This window comes from Daucus carota, chromosome 6, assembly GCF_001625215.2.
Source record: "Daucus carota subsp. sativus chromosome 6, DH1 v3.0, whole genome shotgun sequence".
NCBI lineage: Eukaryota > Viridiplantae > Streptophyta > Magnoliopsida > Apiales > Apiaceae > Daucus > Daucus carota.
In genome coordinates, this window is record NC_030386.2 from 14,957,450 (window position 1) to 14,985,324 (window position 27,875).

A 27,875-nucleotide genomic window follows, 5' to 3' on the forward strand; every position below is an offset into this window, starting at 1 on the left:
TTCACAGGCTTTGTACAGCTATGTACAAAGTACAAGTAGAACTCTTGCTATGCGAGACCTCGTGTCCGACGATTTTCAGAAGTCAAGCTAAGAACTTGAAACCATCCCTTTTTAAATTGATATGATCATTAATAAATCCAGTGGTACAAGACATGGTTGGCTAGCTGGATCACCGAGTACTAACAGCTCCCACATTGTTAGTGCATAATTGGCATTACAGGATATGCAACCGCATTGTACATTAAACATTGTATTGTTCACCGACGATGTTGCAAATACAATCAGCAGGCAAAACTCAGTTGTTTTACAGGCAGTGCTTAAATTTATAAAATAAAAAATCAAATTTAGGCAAAAATCAAATTGATTAACTTAACAACAGTAATAATACTAATTCAATTAAGTTGCAAATTCAGTACTCCATTCTCCGCATCGAGTTAAAGCGTAGATTTCTTAGAAACCCTTCAAAGAGGCTGACTTGTATTTCTGGTTTCTTAGAGTCAAAATCATGGATTAAGAAAATATTGAAAAGAAACCCTAATTTAATAGTTGACCTTACATTTCAAAATTTACCCAAACCAATTAACCCAATAGCTTTAATTTAAACGCGCCTGCGCCGCAAACTTAAAAGCACATAAAGTAGTAATTAAGATAAAATATAATTAGCGTTAATGCCGCCTGCCCTATCAATCCATCATAGCACATGCTCACGTGTCTTCATGTGGTTGGCTTTATTCCAATCCAAGCTACCGTCCAGCTGTGAGCCTCTCTCCTTTCGCCACGTGGTGATCCCTCTTCACCCAAGCATTCATTCCATTCTTTAAATTGAAATACAAACAAACAGCACAACAAAGAAGTAACTTAAACACATTCACAAGAAAGATTCTTTGTATTAGGACAGTCAAGTGTCTATATATAGCCTTGGACGTTTCACACCATTTGCAAACATCTACAACAAATATTTACACCTCGGGTTATTTTTACACAAACAGACATTTTTTATTTCCGATGGAGTGGACTAGGGGTCCGATCATCGGAAGGGGATCCTCTGCTGCAGTCTACCTCGCAACAAAATGTTCCGGGGACATCTTTGCAGTGAAATCGACGGAGCTAGCCAGCTCTAGCTTCTTGCAGAGGGAGCAGAATTTTCTTGCGCAGATGAACTCTCCTCATATAGTCAAGTACTTGGGCGTTGATGTGAAATTCGAAGATGATAAGGCCATGTACAATATTTTCATGGAGTATTTATCTGGCGGCACACTTTCTGAGGTGATCAAGAAGCGAGGAGGTTCACTTGATGAGTCTATGATCCGAGTTTACACGAATCAGATTTTACAAGGTTTGGATTATCTGCACTCTAATGATATTGCGCATTGCGATATCAAAGGCCAGAATATTTTGCTAGGAAAAGATGGTGTCAAGATTGCTGATCTAGGCTGTGCTAGATTGTTAAAAGATGGAGTTGCGGCCACATCAGCATTTTCGGGCACGCCTGTGTTTATGGCTCCTGAGGTTGCGCGTGGCGAAGAGCAGGGGTTTCCGGCTGATATATGGTCACTGGGATGCACAATTATTGAAATGGTCACAGGAACAAACCCCTGGCCGGAGCTGGATCATCCACTGTCAGCGATTCATAAAATTGGGTTTTCTGGTGAGGTACCAGAATTTCCTAACCGTCTTTCGGATAATGGCAAAGATTTTGTGAGCAAGTGCTTGAAGAGTAACGCTAAAGAGCGGTGGACAGCCAAACAACTGCTTAGCCATCCATTTCTTAATGAGTTGTGTTTTGATTTTGAGAAAGTGGAGAAATTCGACAAGAATTCTCCAACTGGTGTCCTGGATTTAGGCTTCTGGGATTCGGTACAAGTCTCAGAGCCTTCTGTCAAATCATCCCAATTCATTTACGCATCAGATCATCTAGCAAAAGAGAGAATCAGAGGATTGGTTGCTTCTAAAGTCTTGCCCGAATGGGATAACGACGATGATTGGGTGACGGTTAGAATAATCCCCGCGGAGAACAATGCTCAAGTTCTGCAACAGAATTCTGATAGTAGTACTAATTCGATTCATATGGAATTGGTCGATGTTAACTCTTTGAATACAGAAGAGTCTGAAAGTTCTATAGATATTCAGGATTTTTTGCTACTAGAACCATCTGATGTAGGAATGATCGGTAATTTCGACACTTGTCTGAGTACAGACTCGGAGTTGTCAAGTGTATCACAAGTTTCAAATTTTGAAAGACGAATGAATGAAAACATATTCTTGTTGATTATGAACGTTGTCCCAGCTGTCCACATGCATTTTACTTTTAGCTTTGCTGCTGTTTCTTTAAGTTTATTGTTTTCATGCTTAAACTTTTGTTAGGTGGTAATAGTAATTAGCATTATCTCAATAGTGGCGGAACGAAGATCAGATAACGAATTAGGTTCATTTCATATATCATTAATTTTTTCATATTATTGAAATTAGGATTTGCAATTTTTTTTATCGGATTTTGGATTTTAGTCGGGACTCAAGTCTTGACCAACTCCGTCTTAATTTCTTCAAAAATCTTAGGTGATTATAAATGAAATTAGTGCATGTCTGGCTGCCCCGCCTCTGGCTTATTTTCTTTATATTTTTGTGTAAAAAGTCAGAAGTACTTGTAAAAAGTTCAGAATTCCAGCATTTGTTTTGAAATTCTAATTTTATTCAAACACTTTAATCACTTGTAAGTCTTGACGTTTTACTTATAGTCCATTTTTTTAATTTAAGCAAAAAGTCATTTTTTTTTAAAGTTTATCCGAACGATGGCTAAGCCCGCTTATCGACTATCAAGCACATGAAAAAAGGTGTGGTTGGGATTGTTGAGAGGTGGATAGGCAGCATCCACCGGCATTAGAAAGTAAAGAAACGAAACACATGAGGCGTCTCGCGTCTGCGCATTAGACCTTGATTCCCTCACAGTGTGAACATAAACGACTTTACTGTATTAGGTACAGCTGAACCTACGCTATTGCTTTCAGACATGAATTGGAATGGTTGGAGTAGGACTTAATCTTCCTGTTACATAACAGAGTTTTATAACAATACTACTAGTATGTTTCAAACAAAGTCAACTCAACTTGCAGCTTACTTTTCCTTGTATGGAATTCATTCTAGATCAAGAACATAAACAAAGTCAACGGACTCGGTAAATTGTGTTAGTAGCAGTAGTATCTTTTATTTTGCCTGCAAATCAAGTCAAATTTCCCTTTTGTTCCTGTGGGCCGTGGGTAAACAAAACCGCTCATGTGCTTGCGTAAAATGTAAAATGTGGCCTAATATTTCTGGCACTTTTTAGTGAATTTTTTTTGACCCGATTATTGTTTTTACAACGGTATAATCCAATACATATTTATATATTCTTCTGACAGAATTAAATCTCCGTTTTGGTTATACATTTCACATTTTATTTAAGTAATGAAAGAGTCAGCTCATTTATTTATGACTCAAAGACCAACAATTTTTTTGAGTGCGAGAGCTCTCCCCTTCAAAACGAGGCCTTGCGTTGATCCAAAAGGTCACGGGTTCGAAACTCACCAGTTCCCGGGCGTTCACCTGAGTTGAGGAGACAATGAGATGTTTGAATAAAGGGGTTCGGGTTCCAATCCATGCGTATCGCAGAGAAATTCCCACCCGCCGGGTCTTATCACTCGGTTAGTCCGATTTACCAACCTGCATTGCCTCTGAAGCTAGTCGGCGGGTATGCCATGAACATTTTATGAAAGACCAATAATTTTGATGGTCGGCATAATATTTAAAACTCAATACCTATATCATAAAAGTGTTGTGATATAAAATAATGAAAAACTTCACCTAAAAGGGAGGATTATATAATAATATTATAAATTCTGATCCTGGCTTGAAGATCCCAGCATATTAACTGAACTGGCCAAAGAAACGAGTGGATTGACCCGACTACATTCAGGTACCAAACGTTGCGGCAGAAAACAAAGTCAAATCACCTAAAGCCAGCCCTTTATTCCAACAAACGGTTACACCAGGAAGCGTTAACAAAGTCAACTAATTAATAATTTAGAAATACAAAAAAGCTGTTAAGGGGCTAGCTGAAGAAAAATAGAGCACCACTGACTTATTCTACGAATAATCATATTTCGTCCACTATGGAAAGTTGGTAGTGCATGGGGTGGTCTGCTGGACTGCAATGGTGGGTTGGGTGACTAGTCAACGACTAGATCACCGACTCCAAATATCTATCCATTTGGCCTACATGTGTGAGTTGGGTCAGCTGTGTGTTTCGACTAGGCACATACACGCTCTGCCTCTACAAGTGCCCTTGCACTATAGTGCTTCCAATCAAAACGCTGCAAAATAACTAGGGTCCTTCACCAAATCTCGGTCTTAATTTTTACTCTAATAAAATTTAAACAAATTTTCTAAACATTTTTTTTGAAAGAAAATTTTCTAAACATTTAAAATACATCTTGTTATAGAACTAAAAACGGGAGTGAGCGATTCGTGCTTTGGACTGGTCTCGGTGCGAGATGCCTACGTATCTTCTGCGTGGAGAAGAATCAAGTCCAAAACGTAGTTCTAGTTATGAGGGGTAGAGCCCTTTATATAGGCGCTTCGGAGTCAGAAGTGGGACGGAAGTACGATTCCGTGTATCAGACTTTTTATCGAAGTATGCCTCGAAGCAAGAGATAAGATAGAACTCTTATCCTCTTGTTGTTGACGTTTATCCGAACTTCTGAATATTTATCTGCTAGAATCAGATGTATTATAGAATTTGGACTTGTAACTGGACCTCTGACTGGGCCTCTATTAATTAATTACGAAATTAATTAATATTTAAGAGCCTCAGGCCCTATTTAACTGGGCTTTAGTGTTCTTGGGCTTTTAATATCTAATAATAATTAAATATTACTTCTGACCCATATCATTTGCCCCCCAACTTTCGACAAGTTTTGTAAAAACTTTTCAAAAGTTGCTGAGTCCTCATCGGCTTTCTGAGCTCCTGATTCATATATCATGCGAGAAAGCTAACTTCTGCAAATTCCCATCGTCCAAGGTCTGAATTTCCATAAATAGCGCAAGGATCTCACCGATCTTGACTACTTTGAAACAATTCGAGAGATGATTCGAATTGACTGTACAGTAAAGATAGCTCTGTTTCGTATCCTTCGGGATCGTACTTCATTTTTGATTGGAGTATCGGAAGACATGAGTCTTTCTTTTGACTTTTCGAGTCGTTTTCATGACACTACGAGTCTTTTTATTGGTACAACAAGTATTCTTCAAAATTACGTTTGTAATGGTACTTTCGAGCACTTTCGTATTTTTTCAGGGCTAAATTCAAATTAATTGGAATTTTTATGATTAAATTCCAATTTTCTTAGAATTTTTCGAGCCTTTAAATAATTTTCAAAATATATTTGAAATTAAAATTTCAATTTTATGATTTTTCTTGTATTTTTCCCTATTTTCGGAATTTTTGGGACATTTCTTTTAAGAATTAAATAATTCTTTAATAGAAATTCATCCCTCTCCCTGAGATGCTCCCTTGGCGTGGGTACCCCCGCCAAGGAAGCACTTTAGCTTGCCACGCCTAGGAGTTATGTCTCCTGGGCGTGGTTGGTTGATGTCTTGGTTGTTCTGCCTCCTTGGCGTGGGTACCCCCGCCAAGGAGGCATTTTAGCATGCCACGCCTAGGAGTTATGTCTCCTAGGCGTGCTTGACGTAGCTTCCACTGTGACATGCTTCCTTGGCGTGGGTACACACGCCAAGGAGACATAATTCCATACCACGCCTAGTGGCAATGCCTCCTAGGCGTGGTTGACTTCAAGGCCTTTACATAGGCTTCATTTGTTAGTGCTTCCTTGGCGTGGGTACACCCGCCAAGGAGACACAATTATATACCACGCCTAGGAGAGATGTTTCCTGGGCGTGGTTGAAATTAGGGCCTTCACAAGGCTTCATACGTGGGTACACCCGCCAAGGAGACACAATTATACACCACGCCTAGGAGAGATGCCTCCTGGGCGTGGTTGATTTTAGGGCCTTCACCAGGCTTTATTTGTTAGTGCTTCCTTGCCGTGGGTACACCCGCCAAGGAGACACAATTATACACCACGCCTAGGAGAGATGCCTCCTGGGCGTGGTTGATTTTAGGGCCTTCACCAGGCTTTATTTGGTAGTGCTCTCTTGGCGTGTATACAGACGCCAAGGAGACATATTTATACAAACTTCATTTTCGCTAGAATTTTCATTTATTTTTCGTAATAAATAGCATTTTTTGCTCAATTAGCAAAAGTGCCCTAGGCGTGGCTACCCCCGCCAAGAAGACCATTAATTTGGCACGCCTAGGGGTGTGATGCTGCTATATGCTGTGGGCCTCAGTCTAGAACTTGTCAGGCCTATATTATTTAGTTTTTTTTTTCTTTAAATTTTTCAAGTGTCTTCAAGAATTCTCTCGATTCTTCTGGAAGGGGTTGGTCTTTTCAAATTTATGGGCTTCCCGCCTTTGACAAGGCTTGATGACCGGCCCAAGGCCCATTGTACGGGCTGTAGCCAGTTCATTTTAGGGTTTACCGGCAAGTGAACCGGTTGTGGATTGCCTATATAATGAGTGACTGAGAGTTCATTTCTCATTTCACTCCAAAGTTTCCAAGTTTAAGTGCTAGAAAGCCCTCCCAAACACTCTCAAAAAATTCTCTAGTTTCTCGGCGAATTCTTAGGCGTATCTCCGACAATCTTCAAGTTCTTTCCAGATTCCGGCCGATATTCAAGGGTTTTCCAGTTTTCCGGGCGATCTTCAAAAATTTCCCAGGTTCCGATCAACCTTCATCTTTTCTTCATCAGTTTCTGGGTTTCATACCTTCATCCGAAGAAGATCAATGGCTGATTCTACATCATCACAGCAATCCCAGCAATCTCAACTTTCTCCGGCTGCTAATGCTCGTGTTCGGCGAGGTAAAAAATCCCTCGTCCATGCTAGCGTTGTTTCATTACGTGATTTACTTAGCGAGTTTGGTCAGGATTTTCCCAACCTTCATCATCTTGAGGCATATAATCACCCATCTAAATACAAACAAAAGGATGTAGATATAATGGCTAAGTTATTTGGGATTGAGCATCCGTATAGGGCCGTGGCTCCAGGCCCGAATGATAGGGCTTGCTACCCTAGGCCTGGGACCATTAGGGTTTATAAAGAAATGTTTTACGCGGGCTTTAGGCTTCCCCCTCCAATGTTTGTTTATAGGTTGTTGGCCGAAGCCCGGGTGTGTCCAACCCAACTCCAGCCCAATGGCTGGAGGTTTATTTACTGTTTTTTAGTTCAGTGTAAAAAACACAACTTAGAGCCCAGTGTGGCCGTCTTTAGATATTTGTTCAAGTTTGTTAACGCACCAAACGATGAGGGCTGGGTTAAGATCCAGTATAGGACTAAGGGCCGTAGTATTTTCATATCGGACTCGGCCCCTGACTCCTTTCCTCGTTGGAAGGGTCAATGGTTTTATTTGTATATGGAGGGGGCCGATTGGGCCGATTATTTCTATTCACATTTTTACCGGGCCGAGGATGGGGCCATGAGGTCCCTTAAACTAGGGGTCGAAGAGAGAGCGGCCATAAAGATTTTGACCGAGGATTGCCTCCATCACACTTCGCTGCTTATTTCTGAGGCCTCACTTCAAAGTCACGGGCTAAGTGATTTGGGCCCTGAGGGTAAGCCTGTAAGTCTAAATGTAAAGACAACCCTATTTGTTACATAGGGATGATAACTCAACAATAGAACAGGACAAGTAAATAACACTACGCCTGCACCGGAATCAGAAGATACGAAGACAAAGGTTGAAGAAGCCATCTACAGTCTTGAAGGAATAAGTTCACTGGAAGAAGTTCATTAATATGTTCATGCCTCAGTGAAGAACAAAGATTGAAGTATTCAAGATTGTGGAAGTAATGAAGATGTTGTCCAAGTACTCGAAAGATTTCAGTGCAACCCCTGAAGCAAGATATGTCTATATCTTGGTTGGTTATTTATAATCAACAACCTGAAGCATATACTAACCCGGAACCGACTGATCAATGTTTACTGACAAAGACGGTACAATGTTTGACTTCAGTGTTAATCGCTTGTGAACCAGACCAGTGCACTAAGCGTCAGCACGTACGGAGCTTTGCAAAGTATTTATCGATCGAAGAATTGATCCAGTCATATCAAGTCATTTGTTCCAAAGCCAAGCCAAGCCAAATGCCAGCTATGCCAAAGCTTACTGCTCAAATGCCATATGTCAAAGCTTCCACAGAAAGCCATATCAGGAAGTGACATTTTATATATGTGTGCACTTATATATTTGTATATGTACAAATATAAGTATATATGTATATATGTATATTTAATTAAATATAATATATATAATATATATGTATATATGTTTTTAAACATATGTATATGTATATTTATATGTATATATATTTAAATAAATATATATGTATATAGTATATGTATTTATATTTTATATAAACATTTATATATTTAAGTGTGTATATATATATTATATTATGTGCATAAATATGTGTATATTTATATCTATAGGTAATTATATATATATATATCCCTATATATATTTATATTTATATTTACATATAATTTTATGTATATTATATATATTTAAATGTATGAGAATATATTTAAATATATGTATATATATATATTACTATATGTTTCTGTAAATATTATTTATATACATTTATATATATATCTTTATTTATACATATATTTATATAATATTATGAATATAATATAAATATATGGATGGAGCAAACTCAAGTCAATCTCAGTCAAAGGAGTGATAACAAGGAAAGCTCTTACAATGTAAGGAACAACATTTGACCGAAGTCAACAGCTCTTCCTTACTTAGAAGATTTTCTAAGTACATCACAATGGAGTATCTACACTCTTGAGGAGCAAACTTTGACCAAGTCAAAGTTCGTCCCAAGAGATGAGAGAGAACAAGGGAGCACCTTCACTATGGAGAAACTTTGAATTGGACTTAGAATATTTTCTAAGTCACATACATACAACACCATGGAAGCAACTTCACTTGGAGAGCAAACTTTGACCAAGTCAAAGTTTGCGCCTCCAAGCCATTCATGCAGTGGTGCACCTTGCTCTAACTTAGAAATTTTTCTAAGTACCATCACAAGTGAAGACATGCACTCTTGAGGAGCAAACTTTGACCAAGTCAAAGTTCGTCCCAAGAGATGAGAGAGAACAGGGGAACAACTTCACTATGGAGCACTAGTTGGAGTTTTCACTTAGAATTATTTCTAAGTCTTGGCTGAGTTACTGGGAAGCATAATTGGGGCGCAAACTTTGACCGAGTCAAAGTTGGCGCCACCACCCACACATACAAGGGCAAATACAAGCGAAACTTTACTCAAATATATTCTAAGTTGTTTACACAGTGAAGAGTAGAGGATGGCGCAATGTTTGACCACCAAAGGCGCAACAATTGACCGAAACACTTAGAATATTTCTAAGTGATTTCTTACAGGGGAACACTGTACTGGCGCCACATTTGACTCACTACAGGCGCAAGTTTTGACCCTAGTTGTTCCAAGCGCAACTTTGGTCATTTGAAGTTAGTTTATTTCTGGACGTTTTTAATTTAACTATGGTTAAATCGAATCCGTCCAGGACGAACTCAAGTCGTCCAGGACGAACTCGTTAACCATGGTTAGTTTATGAAAGCCTATAAATATGTGATTGTGGTTCTCACAATTTACAACATCCTTCGGGATGGATGGCCAAGTGCTATGCACAAACTCTCTCAAATATTCACACACCCTAGCCTAGTTTTGTACCATAAATATTTGTAGTGGATAGGGCTTGTAATATTTAGAGGAGTGGTCATTGTAGCCAACCTTCGGGTATGGATTTGTAGCACCCTTCGAGGTATTTATCAATATACAGATATACCTTGGAAAATATTGTGTGTTGGTTTAATATTTTCATATCCTCAGAAACTGACCCAATAAATATCCGGAACACGAAACCCATTACAGGACTGCAATTTATTTATCCGCAAGATTCGAAAGAATTTTAAATTGTAGTGAGTATCGTATTCAACCCCCCCTTCTACGATACTTTGGACCTAACAAAGCCCACCATGGTTTTTTAATTTTGACTTGTCTCTTAACATATTTTGCGGATTCTTATGTCACTTTCTTATTTGTCTTGCAGCCCAAGCCGCTCTTGGAAGCATTTTCAAGAAGCGGGAAACAGCTGCTTCCAAGACGGTGGTAGCCGAGGTGCCTCGGGAAAAGAGGGCACGAAAGGAGGGGAAGTCCCCTATTGTCGAGAGGGTTCCAACCTTCCTCACTCCCCGGCCCGTGCCCGTCGAGGAGGACCCAAGCCCCTACGTTGTGGAGTGGGGGCTCCTCAAAAAGGATACTGTGGTCGGAGATTCTCGGGCGGCCGCTGAGTGGTCCCGGAGCGTGATCACACCCCGAGATCGAGCCCATGTGGTGGAGTCGAGCGAGGACCTCCAGATTGAGCTTTTGGGGGCTCAAGCCGTGGCGTCGGTAAGCCTTGATTTTATGCATTACATTATTTCTAAGTCTTCTTCTTAGTTATACAAATTTTCTAACTGCGATTTTTTTTTTTTTTTTTTTTTTTTTTTTGCAGGTCAATACCTACCTCCAGGCTGCGGTTCACAACCTGAAGGCGGTTAGGGCCGAGAAATCGATCGCGGAACGGGACCGCGATCGCTACTTAGAGGCCTCAACTGCTAATTTCGAGCAGTTTCGGAGGGTGGAGGCCGAGTTGGTGGCCGAACAGGAAAAAGTCCGCACTCTGGAAGCGGAACTGGCGAGGGTCCGCAAGGAAGCGGTGGAGGACTTTAAGAAGTCCAAGGAGTTGGAAGACATCCTGGCGGCGGAGTTCGACTTATCCTTTCCCGAGACTTTCAAGTCCTGTTGGGAAAGGATCATAGACGAGCTCGGTTCCCAAATTGAGGGAGTCACCTTGGAACGATTCCCCGTCCCGAAGCTTCCCGGGGAGGAGACCCCTTCCCCGATGGCGGTCGAGGATCTCGGGGATTCGCACCCTGTGGACTCTCAAACTTTGGAGATTCCAACCGAGACTCTTATGATCCAAGACTCCAACTTGGATGAGATGGATCTCGGGAAGGGTGGGGAAGCCCAAGATGAAGCCCGGGACGACGCCCAGGAGAAGGAGGCCCGGGAACCTGAAGTCCAGGAGACTGAGCAGGCCCAGGAAGATATTTTTGATGATGGGCTTCCTTAGGCTAATTTTCCCTATTCGGCCCTGCGTGGCTTATCTTTGTAATTAATTATTCGGATATTTATACCCTTCGGGGCTTTAAATTAAATATTTAAGTTCTCTTTTGTCTCGTCCTTTAATCTCGCGTATTTAGCATTCTTTACTTAGAATACTTTTCGTAAGATTTCAGTTAATTCAAATCTCAGAGTAATCCTCGGGATTTTCATCTTTAATCGATGAATCAGAGTAATGCTTACTTAGAATTTTCAAACTCCGAAACTGACTATTTTGAATCCAAACTTAGGAGTTTTATATTCAATGTGTAAGTTCGATCAGAATTTGTGAACTTTTCAAAACACAAGTACAAGTAAAAATTACTTGGATAAACAAGCTAGATAATCCTCAGGACTTTATTATTATAGTAAAAGAAATAACTATCTCTGGAAATCAACTACGTGGCAGTGGTCTACATGACCTTATTTGCCCTCAAACTTTCCTCCGCCTTTATATATTTTCCGGCTCTCTCTTGTAAATCGTTCATATTGTCCGGAGCCCTCTTGGCTAGAGATCGGCGAAAATTGTCATCAGTGGTGCCTTGTTGGAGCGCAATCATGGCTACCTTCTGATCTAGATCTGGGACCTTCAAGGCTTCTTTGGTAAAACGATTCATATACTCTCGGAGCGATTCGTTCTTACCCTGGTGCAAATTCATTAACGAGGCGGAGCTTTTGGCGTGAGTTTTGCTTCCAACGAACTGTCCTATGAAGGCCCTGCTCAGGTCAGCAAAACAGGAAATAGAGTTCGGTGGTAAGCGACTATACCAGTGCTGAGCCATTCCGCTCAAAGTTTGAGGGAAAGCACGACACTTGATTGCTTCCGTAACGGGTTGGAGCAACAGAGCGTTCATGAAGGTTCGAACGTGGTTGGCGGGATCACCCGTGCCATCATAAGCTTTAATGGTTGGGAGCTTAAATTTTCGAGAGATTCTTGCACCCATAATTTCTGGCGTGAAAGGGGGAACGGGGTTATCGGGATCACCTGCTGGTAACAAGTGAATCTGATTCATCACGGTTTGACGAGGGGTTTCATACCTAGATTCTGGGGGTTGCATCCTTGCCTGGTCTCTTTTTAACCGTGCGATTTCCTCTTCATGAGCCCGGATCCTTTCCTCATAAGTTATTGGCCCCCGGGGCTCATTAGTTTCTTGCCTATGGCGGCGTCGACGGTGTCGATCAGAATCTCTCCTCCTTCGAGGTGGCGTATCATGCTCCTGCTCCGATTCGGAAGAGTCGTAGTCAGTTACATGCACATAGTCATCTCTTGTGCCTCCACGGGTGGTTGTAGTGACCGTTGAGTAATGTGTGCCGGCGTCGGTGACGGTTGCAATTACTCGAGTCAGAGGGGGCAGCGAGCCAAATGTCAGGGGAGTAGTAGTTTGAGCAATGGTCGTACCAAGCGGGAGGGAGGTAGTTACAGGGGTTGATTCAGTCGAGACCCCGGTGGTGGTTCGACTGCGTGGAACATGGATTTCTGAACGTGGTCCGGTTGGATTCGTCATGGTTGTTGTCTTGTCCCACAGACGGCGCCAAATGTTATAGAAATAAAAACGGGAGTGAGCGATTCGTGCTTTGGACTGGTCTCGGTGCGAGATGCCTACGTATCTTCTGCGTGGAGAAGAATCAAGTCCAAAACGTAGTTCTAGTTATGAGGGGTAGAGCCCTTTATATAGGCGCTTCGGAGTCAGAAGTGGGACGGAAGTACGATTCCGTGTATCAGACTTCTTATCGAAGTATGCCTCGAAGCAAGAGATAAGATAGAACTCTTATCCTCTTGTTGTTGACGTTTATCCGAACTTCTGAATATTTATCTGCTAGAATCAGATGTATTATAGAATTGGACTTGTAACTGGACCTCTGACTGGGCCTCTATTAATTAATTACGAAATTAATTAATATTTAAGAGCCTCAGGCCCTATTTAACTGGGCTTTAGTGTTCTTGGGCTTTTAATATCTAATAATAATTAAATATTACTTCTGACCCATATCACATCTATACTCAAATAGATTCACTTAAAATCAATATACTTTTTTCACATATTGTGTAACCATCTACAACATAATAATAAATTCATAAAATTAGAATGAATTGAGATTATTTGTTCTTAAGCAAGTAAAAATTCGAATTTTATGGATGGTATGCGTATCAATTTAAAAGAAAATCCTAACTTTTTTTCTATCTTTTCTCTAGCCGCTTCCCTCTTTTCACATTCTGACGGGACTTCCACCGGTTTCCTAGTGATTATATTTCATATTTTTCTTAGTTTTTAAATTTTCATATTTTGATTATGAATCTGTAGATTTTCTCAGGTGATGATAGAGAGGGGATGATAGATAGCCTTCTGCCCTTTTGACTAAATGGAAAACGTTTTTCTTGACCCCCGATGGTTGAATTATCATCTAAGCACTTAGGGTGTGTTTGAGTGTTGTTGAAAATTATAGTGTTGCAAAAAAAAAAAAGCGTTGTTGTAGGAATTAGATAGTTGTTTAGTAATCTTTTTGATATTTACATATTTTGAGTTATAATATAAATAATAATGTTTTTTTTAATGAGGTTTGATAGTGAAATTTACAACAGTTTTCCACAAAAGCCGAAAAACAGCTTTTTGCAAAAGTATGGGGGGACCTGCTTCTCTCAAAAGCAGCTTTTGAGCTAAAAGCTGTTTTTAGATTTACCAAACAGTTTTGCAACTGTTTTTCAACAAAAAGCTAAAAAGCTGTTGTTGCTGTCTGCTAGGGGTGAGCAAGAATTCTCCAAACCGACCTAAACCGGCCGATCCAAACCGTCCAAACCGATTTTTACGGTTTATTAACGGTTAGGTTTGGTTACGGTTTGAAATTTAAAAAACCGAATTTTTTCAGTTTGGTTTCGGTTCTTACTTCCAAACCGACCGATATAACCAAACCGAACCGAATATATATATATATAGAGTAATACTCCAATAGAAACCAAATTAAAATAGAAACTAGAAACCACAGGCCCAGCCCACTTTTTAACACTCCCAGCCCACTAAAATGATCCAGCCCGCTTATACAAAACCCACTTGCACAGTTAAAAACGATACACACCGATACGATACAGACGATACACACGTTTCGCGCACAACGGTCCATCACCTCCACTACTCCACTGTTCATCATCGCGCTGCTGCACCAAGCTTCAGGTACGTCTCTAATGGCGGTTTCTTCGACTTTTTCCCTCTTTTTTGTTCTAATTAGGTATATTACAGCTTCTACGAAGAAATTCGAGGCGATTTTTGGATCTCGGAACCGCAGCTCAAGCACCGCGCAAAATCACTTCAACATTTGTTTGAATAGGTACTTTTCTGTAGTTTAGTAGTATTTATAGTTAGTTAATCATCTTAATCAACTCGTATTTTTAGTGTATGTCGGTTTTTTTGAATTTTAAGGGTTTTGTTGTATATTATTGTGAAAACTGACTTCAATCTACTAATGTTCTTTCATAACAGCTGTTAATTAGCTTATTTCACTCTGAAAGCTACTAAAATATGGCTAGAACTAGAGGAGGTATGTTAAATTAGGGTTTTATCACTGTTTTTTTAATTATTTGTGATTTCAAGCATTTACTTGTCTGAATATGTTGATTTATTGAATAATATGTTGATGAATATGTTGCTGATTTGTTTAATTAATGAATATGAATATGTTGTTGATGAATAAGATGTTGATTTAGTGCATATTACTCATGTTAATGCATATTACTAATCTCAGTTTGTAGAGTACGTAGAGTACTGATCTTAGTGTGTAGTGTGTAGAGTACGTAGAGTACTTAGTGCATATTAATCATCTTAGTGTAGAGTACTTAGTACACAACCAGGCTGAGACATATGATTTTATAACATATCTTGATGTTAATCTAGATCAGTTATCCAAAAGCCTAATTGACAGATTTTATAACACTAAGTTGAATCATGATTAAGCTCCCAAAGTAGAAACAAATGCCGTGGAAAAGTACTCTTTATCTTAGCTAATAAACTCAGATTTAGTATTGAAAAGATGCTTAGCAATTAATAACTGACAGATATTAAAGCGAATATTTAACTAGTATCCCTCTGGCATGTTCAAACTCCAAGTTAATTTATGATGAATCAGGCATTGATTCAGCACCAATGTCAAGCAGCTTAATATGATTATTTAAGACATGGCTAGCTAATTTTATGAATTAAGTAATTAACATTAAGTATTACTAATCAATTCTTATTAGTGAAGACTGACTAATAAGAATTGATTTGAGAATTGCAGACCTTCTTATTAGTGAAGACTAACATGTATAACCGAAATATTTCTTTAATAAAACTCTTGTAGTAGAGCTAAGTGCTAAGTGTTTCTAATCACATAATTTTTTAAGCCTAAATAACAGAACAAGTTAGAATCTATTTTCTTCTCTTGGTAACCTCAATTGAATTTTAATTATAGTATATATCGAATGTCTGTATATTTGTGTGTTTTGTTTGTGAGATATCTATCTGTTTAAAGTAGACTAGTAGCTTAAAATCTTGATTCGTTTTAAAGGATTAGATAGGTGAATATCACTATCACTAATATATATTAACTATAGGGAAAATTAATTTAAAGGTCCCTGAACTATTGGTGTTTTATTGTCTGGGTCCCTGAAATAAAGATTCCAATATCCGGGTCACTTACGTTTTCAATTTTCTTGTTTGAGTCCTTCCGTTAACTGAGATTCTAACGGACGTTAGAATCTTGATGACGTGGCATAATTGTTGACACTTGTATATGAATTTTATTTTAAAGGTCCTTGAACTATTAGTAATTTTCTCACTTGAGTCCTTTCATTGATTTATAATTTATACTTATGTTTTAAGATATTAACATTTAATTGGCTCAGAAGGTATTCAATCTTTAGTACAACTTAAATTTTTTAATTCATAATTATTTAAGACGTCTAATAGATAATATTATGTGTAACACTAATTGGAATTCTTGTAAAATTAATATTGATAGTTATTTAACAAATTAATATTGAATTGTAACAAAACTTTTTAAGTTAAATAAATTCAAAACTGATTTGTTATAGATTTTTTGACAATTTCTTGTGAGATTTTTTTTTACAATATGACTATAACCTTTGCGTTTTTTTAAAAGAACATTTGCGTTTGTTATGACAATGTTCTTGGTAAGTCTGTTTGACATGTCATTTATTATGTGATAAAAAAAACTAATACACAATAAATTAAGATACATAGAAACAAGAGTTAAAACATTAATATAACACACTAAAATAAACATTAACATATTTATTAATATAACACGATAAATATATTAATGTTTAATTTACACAATAAATATATTAATTTTTATTAGTTAATTATTTATTTAATTAATTTATATATATATATATATATATATATATATATATATATATACACGAAATAAAAAATTACGAATTAAAAAACTTAAGTTGCACTGAAGATTGAATACCTTCTAAGTCGATTAAATGTTAGTATCTTAATACATTATAAATTTTAAATCAATGAAAAGACTCAAACAAGAAAATTACTAATAGTTCAGGGACCTTTAAAATAAAATTCATACACACGTGTCAATAATTCTGCCACGTCATCGAGATTCTAACGTCCGTTAGAATCTCAGTTAACGGAAGGACCCAAACAAGAAAACTGAAAACATAAGTGACCCGAATATTGGAATCTTTATTTCAGGGACCCAGACAATAAAACACCAATAGTTCAGGGACCTTTAAATTAATTCCCATTAACTATATCACTAAACTATATTAAGTATATCACTAAAATATATTAAGTATATCACTAAAGTATATCAACTAAGATCACTAAAATACAACTGCTTAGTATAAATTTGGGAATATACTTCTTGTTAAATAGTATATTTTACATGTATTTGCAAGTTTTATGATTTTGCAGGTTACATAGTTCAATGCAGAAGAAGTTCAAGACTTCGTGCACATAGTTTGTCAAAGTTTACAAACACTGCAGATACTCCTGTAGATTTAGAATCCGAAGATCAAGCAAACATGAATACCAACACCATAGGAGACAAAAGACCACTTGCAAAAGTCTATCGACGTCCAGATAACAAAGTCATAAAGGCTACTGCTGGAAGAAATATCAAAACTCTTGTTGTATGTGATCAACTACATTATTTCTTAGTTGTATTATTGATTTATAAATTAATCTAAATCATTATTTTGTATGATTTCATAGGGAAATAAACTTGTTGATGAAGTAGAAGGGGATGAACATAATTGTAATAATCTGGTGGATGAACAAGATGGAGATCAAGATAATGACAAACAAAGTGATGAAGATATGCAAGAAGGTGAAGAAGACAGTGCACAAGAAGATAGTGCAGAAGACATGGAGCAAGACGATAGTGCACAAGAAGGTGAAGAAGGTGATGAAGATAGTGCAGAAGAAGAAGATGATGAACAAGACGATGTACTAAACGAAAGTGAGGAAGAAAATGAGGATGAAGAAGAAGAGGATGAACAAGAAGAGGATGAAACAGAAAATCAAGCTCAAGTCAACAATGCACAACCAAAGATTAAAATAACAAAATACAAAAGGAAAAAGGTACACTTTCTTCACTTTCTTCATTATTAATTATATAGTATATATATCGAATGTGCTTAAATTCGATTTTAAAGCATCGACGTTTATATAGTCTTTAATTATAGTATATATCGAATGTCTGTATATTTGTGTGTGTTGTTTGTGAGATATCTATCTGTTTAAAGTAGACTAGTAGCTTAAAATCTTGATTCGTTTTAAAGGATTAGATAGTTGAATATCACTATCACTAAAATATATTAACTATATCACTAAACTATATTAAGTATATCACTAAAGTATATTAAGTATATCACTAAAGTATATCAACTAAGATCACTAATATACAACTGCTTAGTATAAATTTGTGAATATACTTCTTGTTAAATAGTATATTTTACATGTATTTGCAAGTTTTATGATTTTGCAGGTTACATAGTTTTATAAATTTGTGAATATACAACTGCTTAGTATAAATTTGTGAATATACAACTGCTTAGTATATTGTTTTATGTTCTTAACAGGAAGCTGCATTTGAAACTCATATACCAAGAAAAAGGATTGCTGGAACATTATATCCACTATTGAAGTTCATGAACAAGGATGTTAAGGTATTTTTTATTTATTTCGTTACTTAGAATTAGAAATTTGAGCACAATATTTTAGTGATGCCCTGCACTGTCGTTTCTTGTGGTTTCTACAACACTAATTATTTCCTCTTATTTCATTAGAAAACAGAAGGGGCTAAACATATAAATAAGAAAAAAGACGAGGTCAAGATAAGGATATCTCCAAGGCATTTTAGTAAGATGGTAGGTGAACTCACAAAAGAGCAGAGGGACTGGGTTACAAGAGCTGGTTTTGCACTCTTACTCGATTTTGAGCTTGACATTCTGCCAACCAAAATCGCCTACAATGTACTCCAAATCTTTGATCACCACTCAATCTCACTGAAGCTGAAGGATGGAGATATTAATATTACAAGTGAAGATGTTTATGATGTGTTAGGCCTGCCAAATGGAGGACATCCTATTATTCTGGCATCACCTGGAAAGTACAGTCAAAGAATCAAAGATTGGCATGCACAATTCACTTTATCTGATCAAATAACAACACAGATGATTGTTCAAGTGATGAAAAACCAAGAAGTTAATGATAACTTCAAATTAAACTTCCTTCTTGTTATGTCAAATGTGCTTATTGGTACAAAAGGAGCTTCTTATGTGGACAAACAACTGCTGCAACTTGATGATAACCATGACAATCTCAAGAAGTATAACTGGGCAGATTTCCTCCTAGGCTACCTTGTAATTGGAATGGAGAGTTGGAACAGAACAACAACAACATTTTTCCGAGGATCACTAATCTTTCTCACTGTAAGACAACAATCTAAATCTTTTTTTTTCTCGTCCGTATATTCTAATAGAATATAAAATCTAATTAATAGTTTTACTTGTTTCACTTTGTAATTGTTATATGTCGACCGTGTGAGGTACAAAGGAATGAACCTGGTTGATAGACAATTTCCTTCCTACAATGGTTGGACTCTAAAAATGTTGAGACAAAGACAAGAAATTGAGGTGATTGACGGAGTTTTTGGAGTTGGATCAATCCAACCAAGTTTAAAAGAATATCTTCAAAAAATTGATCCTTCTGAACCTCCAAAGACAAAGGTATGATCCTGTTTGTATATGGAATACGTAGTCGAAAACCTATCTTATTCTTTTTATATAAAAATGTGTTTCATCCTTAATTGTAGGTAAATGATAATGAAAATGGAGCCTGGGATACGTGGCAGTATTGGTCAGAGGTGGATAGAATTGAAAAAGATTACCTGAAGAGAAAGGAGTCAACATCACAACAACCTCATGAATCAACTCAGTGCCAAAGTCCACAAAATACACAGTATTACACTCCTCCAACAGAGGCAGCTGATGGAAATGTTGAACAAACTGAAGAGGTACATTATATATGAATTAGTAACATACTACTATAATTCATGCAAATTATCACTAAAAACTACTATATATATCACTAGAGTATATTAGATAGATCACCTATTAAAATATTATAATACTACCATATATATCACTATATTTCAATTCTAAATTTTGCATTGACTTCTCAGGATGTACTTCATGATTTACGTAAAAGGGCAGAGGAACTTGTGGACATAAAGTCCAAATTTGATGAAGATTTAGTGAAAGCAAGGGAAAAGTTTCCCGATAATAAAAACTTTGCTATTATCGGTGAAATGCTGAAAGAATATCTCATTCCTAACCAGGAAACTGGTGATGATTTGGGTGATGAATTATCACCTGAAATTGTCGCCAGCCTAGAAGTTGTTGAAGAAATGGACAGAACCGACATTGAGATCCTTGCTGAGCAACAGAAAGATGATGAGAGATATGTCCCTCCTTTTTCCCTTGGCCTGGATGACATAGAAAAAGAAAGTAATCAAAATTTGGTCACGCCAGAGCCAGAACCACAAGAGAGAGAAAAAAGCAAGCGGACAAAGAAAGTTGGTCCATATCAAAAATCACCTTATGTCAACAGGGTGATTGATATCAAGGAAAGAATGAACAATGAAGACTTTGGATATTGGGTCTTCTTGCTAAAGAAAAAGGGCGAGCTATTTTAAGTATTTTGCCCTTTCTGTTATATACATTACTTTATCTGCCTAATACTATTTAATATATATAATTACAGGGATGATTTGTTTAGATGGGAGGAAGTAAGATGTATCAAGGAACACTTGTTGACGCTGAAACCAAAAACAAGTGTATACTACTCTGTGATTGATACATGGGCAACAATCCTAAATGACAGTGAAAAGTACAAGGCAGATGGGTCACCACTAAGACTTTTCTGCACAATAGGAGATTTGGTAATATATACTGCCTTCGTATATATATTCTAATTAATTTCTTTCAGTTATTTCATAACTACATACACCAGAATCTAATATATTTATATCAACCAGATTTTCAGCATTGATCCAGAAAAGAAAGTCACCGAAACTTATGATTCGTTTGCCAGTGGGATGGACAAGATTCTTCAAACTTTTTCCATCAAAAAAGTGGAAGACGTGGAAATGGTAAATGTCATTTCTTAACTAATTTTGACATAGATCTCAACATTTCTCAAATATCTTTAACTAAAATATCTCTTAATATGATTACAGGTGTGCTTTCATATTAATAAATATGAGCATTATTATTTGGTATGCTATGGTATCAAAACCATGGGATACTTTATAATTGACAATATTAAACGTGAAGCACAGCCTAAGATGTACTATAGCAGAGTTTTGGAGGTTTTGGTAATATATTTTTTTATCCTTCATTCCACTATTATGTATATAAACATGCACTGTTTTAAGTCCACTATACTAATATTTTACTTCTCTTTTACAGCATTCTCACTTTTGCAATTATATAAGTAGGAATGAAAATCCAAATTTGGGATCAAGAGTGCGGAAAATGAAGCCTCGTTTTGTGAAAATGCCATGGCAGACTACTGACAATTCCACAGATTGTGGTATCTTCCTCATGCGCCATATGGAAACCTTCAAAGGAGATATCAAAAACTGGAACACTGACTTAACAGAAGAAGGGGTAAGATTAATTTAATATTTTACATACTTATATACTGCTTTACATTTTAGTGATATAGTTGACATACTTTAGTGATATACTTAATATAGTTTAGTGATATAGTTAATATGTTTTAGTGATATAGTTAATATGTTTTAGTGAAATTGATTAAAGTGTATATAGCTTTGTAATTCAAATGTGTATGCAACATGTCCTTAATTTCTTTTCAAATTGCTCTGTTTATTAGGCTTAAAAAGTTATGTGATAACAAACACTAATAAACAAATTATCATATTGCAGCCAACACAAGATAAACAAATAACTAGGCTGAGGTTCAAGTACAACACAGCAATCCTATCTTCACACCTGAATGAACTGAAAGAGCCTATCACCACAGAAGCTATAGGCTTGTACAACACAGCAGAGAAGCATAATATCATCAACGTCGTCCTAGCTGGAAAAGCTGCAGAAAAGTTTCCAACTAAAAAATCCGGCAATAGAGTGAAATTCGCGGTGAACTTAATAAGTTCTTTCCACGAAGCAGAAAGGTCGTCTCAAGAAGGACCAACTCCTTCTTAGATTTAGTGCATTGTTTTACTGCACTTTTATAGAATATTAGAAACTGATTGAACAGAATTATTAGATGGCTGAAAATTATCAGTCCTGTTGAGACTGAAAATGATTTAGTGGTTTGTTTTTGTAAAGATATGGTTATTTTGTTTTTACCAGCTCAAAATGCAATGGTAAATATTTGGCTTTTTTACTTTTGTTATTGTTTCATTTTAGTTTTATGATTTTTCATTGTTTTCGTTACACAGTAAAGCAGGATATCACTAAAAAACCACACATATCACTAAAACTTGGGATGTATACTACTAAATTACACTGATAACACCACTAAATTACATTACCTATATCACTAAAAACCAACTCATTTTCACTCCAAAACTTGACAAATTCAGTTTATATATTCAATATAAACTGACAATGTATCAGTACTAATATGCTTTATAAAGACAATTTATAAACAATCAAAATGTACTCAGAAAACATAAAATCAAAATGTACTTAACACTTTATAAAGACAAGTGCACAAGGTCTTTTAAAATTGAAAATTAAAATCATATTCACAACATATTCGAAACTACAGCTCCTCCATCCTTCTTTTTCTTCGGACAAGTTCTCGAATCATGAGTGGTTGCCGAACATTCTTTACATCTTCGAACTCTTTTATTTGCTTTTGTCATTGCTTTCTCTCTATCACTCACAAGACGCTTGAAATAATTTCCCTTGTTCCTGGAAACAGTTGGTGCAAGAATGGTAACCTCTTCAACCGGCTGTTCACCTACCATAGCTGCCATATGATCCTTTTTAGTAAAATCAACAGAATCTCCATCATACTTTTCAAAATCACTACTTATCTGCTTAATGATTTTGTGAACATAGTCAAGCTTATCCATTTCAACTCCAGCTTTGCTAAGAATCTGACGAAAATCAAACCATAAGTTTGTCAACTTCAACGACACTTGCTCCATTTTAAAATAATCCGAACACACAACATTAGATTCCAATGAAGTGCCACTTTCTGCAACTTTCATCCAACGATTAAGCACGAGACTCCTTGGAAATTTTGTGACACCAATCTGCTTTAAGCCACAGAAAGCATGCCTACAAACAATTCCACACATAACAAATTGTTTGCATGAACATACGGCATGTGATTTGCTAACAGTAACCTGCAAAATGAATCATAAATCACCATTCAAATCACCATTTTGAACCATTACCAATATGAGATATGCTTCAAAAATAAAATGACATAAAAACCAAAGTTCGGCAGGTGGTCCAGTACATTTACTTCCAAACCAGATCACTACTAATGACTACTTGCAATACAAAACAACTACTAATGCCACTACAATTTATCAGAATGCAAAATATTTTAATAATGCATTACTAAAATTATATTATGCATATTTTCAAATATTTTATATTTACTTTCTGTTCCACAATAACAATTACTACTGTAAAAAAAATATAAATCAAAATTAGAATATATAAAATACTACTATAAAGGGGAAAACACATACCTTAAAAAGTTTATCTTTAACTTTGACATCCTTTATTTCAAAATGAGTTACCCCATCAACTTCTTAACTCATTCTCTTGATTTGCATATCCAAGCAAGATGCCAAAATTTCTTCTTGAACTTTGTAAAAAATGGAACGTGTAAATAGCTCAGCTGCATCATCTTCAATGAACCATCTTGATAAAATGTTTGGTTTGCTTGAGTTAGACTCATGGTCTAAACGTTCTGTTTCATTCCGCTGCCTATGCATTGCACTCTCAAAACGTATCCAAAACTCACATAAAGTATCACCTTGCTTGTGAAACTGTGAAAAGAAAAAATTTTCACTTTCGGACCTTGAAGTTGTCCTCATCAAGCCAAACATAGGACTGTCCCTGAAATAGGCAGGAATCCACGACTTTCTTATGTCATACATATCTGATAACCATTTGTTATCTTCCAACTTAAACTCTCCTATAACCGCTTTCCATCCACTTTCAAACTCATCAATTTCCAAATTCGATGACCATATGTAAGTTTTCATTTTCTCCATAAAGTCTGTTTCCTTACACAAACGATTCCCAAGCTGCAATATTATGGAAAATTACATAAATATATGACAGTAAATTTCAGATGCTAGGAACCAAATTTCTAAAAAACAACTAAAAAACTACCTTAATAGGGAATTTCTGCATTATATGCCACATACATAGGCGATGCTTGCTAGCAACCAAATCATTATCACCACAAAATGAAGCCGGCACAGATACCTTCATTGCAGGGCACTGATCAGTTATAAACACCACTGGATTGCGTCCCATGGCCTTGACAAAATGTTTAAAGGCCCAATTATAATGAGCAACATCTTCTTTTGATAACAAACAAGCAGCAAATGTGACACATCTATCATGTTTGTCAACACCAGTGAAAGGCGCAAAAATCATATTATACCTGAACATAGATAAAACAGATTAAAAACCACATAAACTAACATATACCACTAAAATACACTGAAGACATCACTAAAATATATTTAGGGTATCACTAAAATATACTGAGATTATCACTAAGGTACTGCAAATATAACTCCAGTATACCATTGTCTACTGCACCTTGAGCCTTGTTAAAAAGATTAATTAAAAAAATTACAAATATACGTACTTTACTTCATAGTTCCAGACAAGGTATTGTAGTATAATATAAACCATTATCGACATTCTATCAACATTACATAAAAAGAAAACTAATAATTCTATTACTAAAAGACAACAATTTGAAATGTAAAATAACTTACTTGTTAGTATCAAAAGTGGCATCAAATGACACAGCATCTCCGTATATTTCAAAGTTCCTCCTACTAGTTGGATCAGCCCAGAAGAGCATAGTCAAATGCCCGTCACCATCAAGCTCATAAGCAAAATAAAATGATTTTGATGTCTCCTGTAATACTTTAAACTTGTCAATCAGCATCTGTCCATCCCTTTCACCGACAAATTCTTTTAAATCCCTATTAAAATTCCTGAAATCACGTAATGTTGCCCCAACATTACTATATCCACCTGTCATCTCTTTGACCAAGCTAAATGCCTTGCTGCAGCCGATATTTACCTTCGCAGCATCAAAAACAAAACTTCGCAAACTAACTGTCATCTCTCTACTAGACCTCAGAAACTGTCTACCACTTTCACTAGCAAGCGGATGGTTGTGAAGTTCAACAAAATTGAAAATATAATATCTGTTCTGGCTCCTAATTTTCATGACCACTTTTGCTTTACATCCACACCTCCGTGACACAGTACGTCTTTGCCTAATTCCTTCAGAATGACTTCCATCAACAAAACCTTCCTTACTACACACAAAATGTTTCAAAATTATGGTACCATCAGCATCTCTCTTCTCCGTTGTTTTTCGTACATCAAAACCCCCTAGCCTCCCATACTCTCTGTAAAAGTTGTACGCCTTATCTAAGCTATCAAATGACTGATTTTGAAACGGTACTTGACTTCCATCAACAGAACTAGGCATAAAATACTTCATACCACCAGGAGAGACAATGCAATTCGTCACTGATTTTTCGCTTTCTGTTGAAGAAACAGGAATACTAACACAAACATTAGACGAATCACCGCAACTTGAACCTGAAATACAACAGACATACTCAAAAATTATATAAATAATACTATAATACTCTAACAGGATCATACTATAACTGCCTACTGCATCACATTGAAAATAATAAACAAACACTACTAATATACTGCAGCACCTACACACTAACTCAGTCATCAAAAACTTGCAATCATACATTAAAAAGCAACAATACAGCAACTACATATCTAAAATCTATCCAAAACACATACACTAAAAAACACACAATTCCAATACAACTAAATTATATTAGCTATATGACTAAAAATCATATATAAACACAATTACTATAACTAACAATCATCAATCCAGCAACTACATGTCTAAACTCTAACTAAAACACAAGCACTAAAATATACACAATTCGAATACAACTAAATTATATTAGACATATCACTAAATAGAAACTAGAAGAATATGAGCATGCCTAAACTACAAAAGCAATATGAGCATGAAAACACTGTAATCTGATATAATCATCAAATTATATCAAAAAACAAAAACAGTGAACAACAAACTTTACCTTGATTATCACTAATCTTCGTTAAGTCTGATATAATCATCTTCAGCAATTCGAATCTACTTCAACCACACTTTCTCGAGCTCGAATTATAGACACAAAGCAACAAAGAGAGAGAGCTCCAGAATAACAGAGACAGAGAGCTTCAATCAAACGTCAAAAACAGACAAAAGCCAGCTCGAGTTAGAGACACAGAGCAATAGAGACAGAGAGATATCGAAGCTCGAGTACAGAGAAGACAGTAATCGAAGACAATGGCGTCGCTAAACTACAGTTTAGAGAGAGAAAGCTGCTAGGCGCTGAAATCATGGAGCGAAGAGAGAGAAACGGAAATCAGTTATGATATTCAATTAAACAAAATCTTTGTTTTTTATATTTTACATATTTTATTATTTGAATGGCTATGATTGAAAGTAAATTATATTAGATAGATGGTCAAGATTAGTTCTAAGTTTTTATTTTAAAATTGGTTTCTATTTGATCCTTGGCCTATATATATATATATATATATATATATATATATATATATATATATATATATATTGAAATAATAATATACATGTGTGAATAATAAATTGATAACAAAATTATATTCTACAAAATATGTGAAAATAAAACATATAAAACTATGATCATATTTTTTTAAAGAATATTGATATACTAATTTGTATGTATTATCTTTTTGTTTTTTTAATAAAAGTATAAGAATTACATTTTTATCATCTTTCTCCCTCTCCTTATATTTTACGAGCTCTTATAATTTAATATCTTTTTAAGATATAATTAAAATCTAATATACATATTCATAATATATTTCAAACTTTCAATTCTTGTTTTGCCATTTCAAGTTTAATTTTGTTGTTGAAATTGTTATATTGATAAAAAACGGTTTTAACCGAAACCAATCCGAACCAAACCGTTTTAAACGGATCGGTTTGGTTCGGTTTTTTTACTTAACGGTTTGGTTTCGGATTGAAGTTTTGGAAAACCGATAATTATGGTTTGGTTCGGTTTGGACCCTCGAAACCGTCCAAACCGACCGATGCTCACCCCTACTGTCTGCAACAACAAGCCCAATTACCTTAATCAATAAATGCTAGTATTTGACATTATAACTAGCATTACATTGTTGTCCATTACAAATTTTATATGAAGCCGGTATCCACATCAGCTCATCATCTGCATGGAATTATAACTTTGTTATTTCTACCCGTTTTACATTTTTATCTGTTATAATTTTGTACCAGATGTTTATGGTAGTTCTGTCATGTTCGTTGATATGGTGTAACCCGAGTCTTGCCTACCCGGGTTCATATATGGGCCCCGACACCAGTAAGACCGACTACCACACAAGGCAATCGAGGCAATCCCCAATCTTACCCGGGTGCACAACCACGGCAGGACTTCTTACCCGGGTACATCGAAGCTTACAACTTACCCGGGCACACCCGTACCAGCCGACACTTGCTGTACAAGGCACAGACTGACACGATAAAGACAAACATAACGGTCAACTACTGGCGATAGAGACAAGCCAGGGAACATTCCAAAATACTACTTCTACGCTGACACCTGGACACGTGTAGGGGATCAAACCCCTACACGTGTAGGACCAGGATCCAGGTACGCACCCTTGAACCCTAATCCTT

The 27,875-nt window shown here is 36.4% G+C and overlaps 5 protein-coding genes across 5 annotated transcripts; 3 read left to right on the forward strand and 2 right to left on the reverse strand.

Annotated features, from left to right (window-relative positions):
• The first annotated feature begins 854 nt into the window (after positions 1 to 854).
• Positions 855 to 2,399, forward strand: LOC108225912 (mitogen-activated protein kinase kinase kinase 18). The gene has a single exon (XM_017400866.2). The coding sequence runs from the start codon at positions 1,006 to 1,008 to the stop codon at positions 2,362 to 2,364; it is 1,359 nt and encodes a 452-aa protein (XP_017256355.1). The 5' UTR covers positions 855 to 1,005; the 3' UTR covers positions 2,365 to 2,399.
• Positions 2,400 to 17,283: 14,884 nt separating this feature from the next.
• LOC135147213 (uncharacterized) lies at positions 17,284 to 20,535 on the forward strand. Its single transcript, XM_064080077.1, has 7 exons — positions 17,284 to 17,467; positions 17,550 to 17,918; positions 18,419 to 18,505; positions 18,626 to 19,167; positions 19,387 to 19,567; positions 19,654 to 19,854; positions 20,023 to 20,535. Exons 1-7 carry the CDS (start codon positions 17,360 to 17,362, stop codon positions 20,533 to 20,535), a joined length of 2,001 nt encoding a protein of 666 aa, XP_063936147.1. The 5' UTR covers positions 17,284 to 17,359.
• A 548-nt stretch (positions 20,536 to 21,083) lies between these two features.
• LOC135146942 (uncharacterized) lies at positions 21,084 to 22,240 on the forward strand. The gene is made up of 3 exons (XM_064078857.1): positions 21,084 to 21,216; positions 21,311 to 21,511; positions 21,791 to 22,240. Exons 1-3 carry the CDS (start codon positions 21,139 to 21,141, stop codon positions 22,067 to 22,069), a joined length of 558 nt encoding a protein of 185 aa, XP_063934927.1. The 5' UTR covers positions 21,084 to 21,138; the 3' UTR covers positions 22,070 to 22,240.
• A 98-nt stretch (positions 22,241 to 22,338) lies between these two features.
• Positions 22,339 to 23,627, reverse strand: LOC135147328 (uncharacterized). Its single transcript, XM_064080406.1, has 2 exons — positions 23,581 to 23,627; positions 22,339 to 23,226 (listed from the first exon to the last, which is right to left on the reverse strand). Exon 2 carries the CDS (start codon positions 23,176 to 23,178, stop codon positions 22,618 to 22,620), a length of 561 nt encoding a protein of 186 aa, XP_063936476.1. The 5' UTR covers positions 23,179 to 23,226; positions 23,581 to 23,627; the 3' UTR covers positions 22,339 to 22,617.
• Positions 23,628 to 23,643: 16 nt separating this feature from the next.
• Positions 23,644 to 26,269, reverse strand: LOC135147214 (protein FAR1-RELATED SEQUENCE 5-like). Its single transcript, XM_064080078.1, has 4 exons — positions 26,230 to 26,269; positions 24,853 to 25,696; positions 24,233 to 24,509; positions 23,644 to 24,144 (listed from the first exon to the last, which is right to left on the reverse strand). Exons 1-4 carry the CDS (start codon positions 26,267 to 26,269, stop codon positions 23,644 to 23,646), a joined length of 1,662 nt encoding a protein of 553 aa, XP_063936148.1.
• Positions 26,270 to 27,875: the final 1,606 nt, after the last annotated feature.

Excerpts from the sequence above, each read along its gene's own strand:
- LOC108225912 (XM_017400866.2), top strand. The coding sequence starts at position 1,006 with ATGGAGTGGACTAGGGGTCCGATCATCGGAAGGGGATCCTCTGCTGCA.
- LOC135147213 (XM_064080077.1), top strand. The coding sequence starts at position 17,360 with ATGAATACCAACACCATAGGAGACAAAAGACCACTTGCAAAAGTCTAT. Across the intron at positions 17,468-17,549 it reads GAAATATCAAAACTCTTGTT|GGAAATAAACTTGTTGATGA; the intron begins GTATGTGATCAA and ends ATGATTTCATAG. Across the intron at positions 17,919-18,418 it reads CAAAATACAAAAGGAAAAAG|GAAGCTGCATTTGAAACTCA; the intron begins GTACACTTTCTT and ends TGTTCTTAACAG.
- LOC135146942 (XM_064078857.1), top strand. The coding sequence starts at position 21,139 with ATGGGATACTTTATAATTGACAATATTAAACGTGAAGCACAGCCTAAG. Across the intron at positions 21,217-21,310 it reads GCAGAGTTTTGGAGGTTTTG|CATTCTCACTTTTGCAATTA; the intron begins GTAATATATTTT and ends TCTCTTTTACAG. Across the intron at positions 21,512-21,790 it reads CTGACTTAACAGAAGAAGGG|CCAACACAAGATAAACAAAT; the intron begins GTAAGATTAATT and ends ATCATATTGCAG.
- LOC135147328 (XM_064080406.1), bottom strand. The coding sequence starts at position 23,178 with ATGTGTGGAATTGTTTGTAGGCATGCTTTCTGTGGCTTAAAGCAGATT.
- LOC135147214 (XM_064080078.1), bottom strand. The coding sequence starts at position 26,269 with ATGATTATATCAGACTTAACGAAGATTAGTGATAATCAAG. Across the intron at positions 24,510-24,852 it reads GCCACTTTTGATACTAACAA|GTATAATATGATTTTTGCGC; the intron begins GTAAGTTATTTT and ends ATCTATGTTCAG. Across the intron at positions 24,145-24,232 it reads TGCAGAAATTCCCTATTAAG|CTTGGGAATCGTTTGTGTAA; the intron begins GTAGTTTTTTAG and ends ATAATATTGCAG.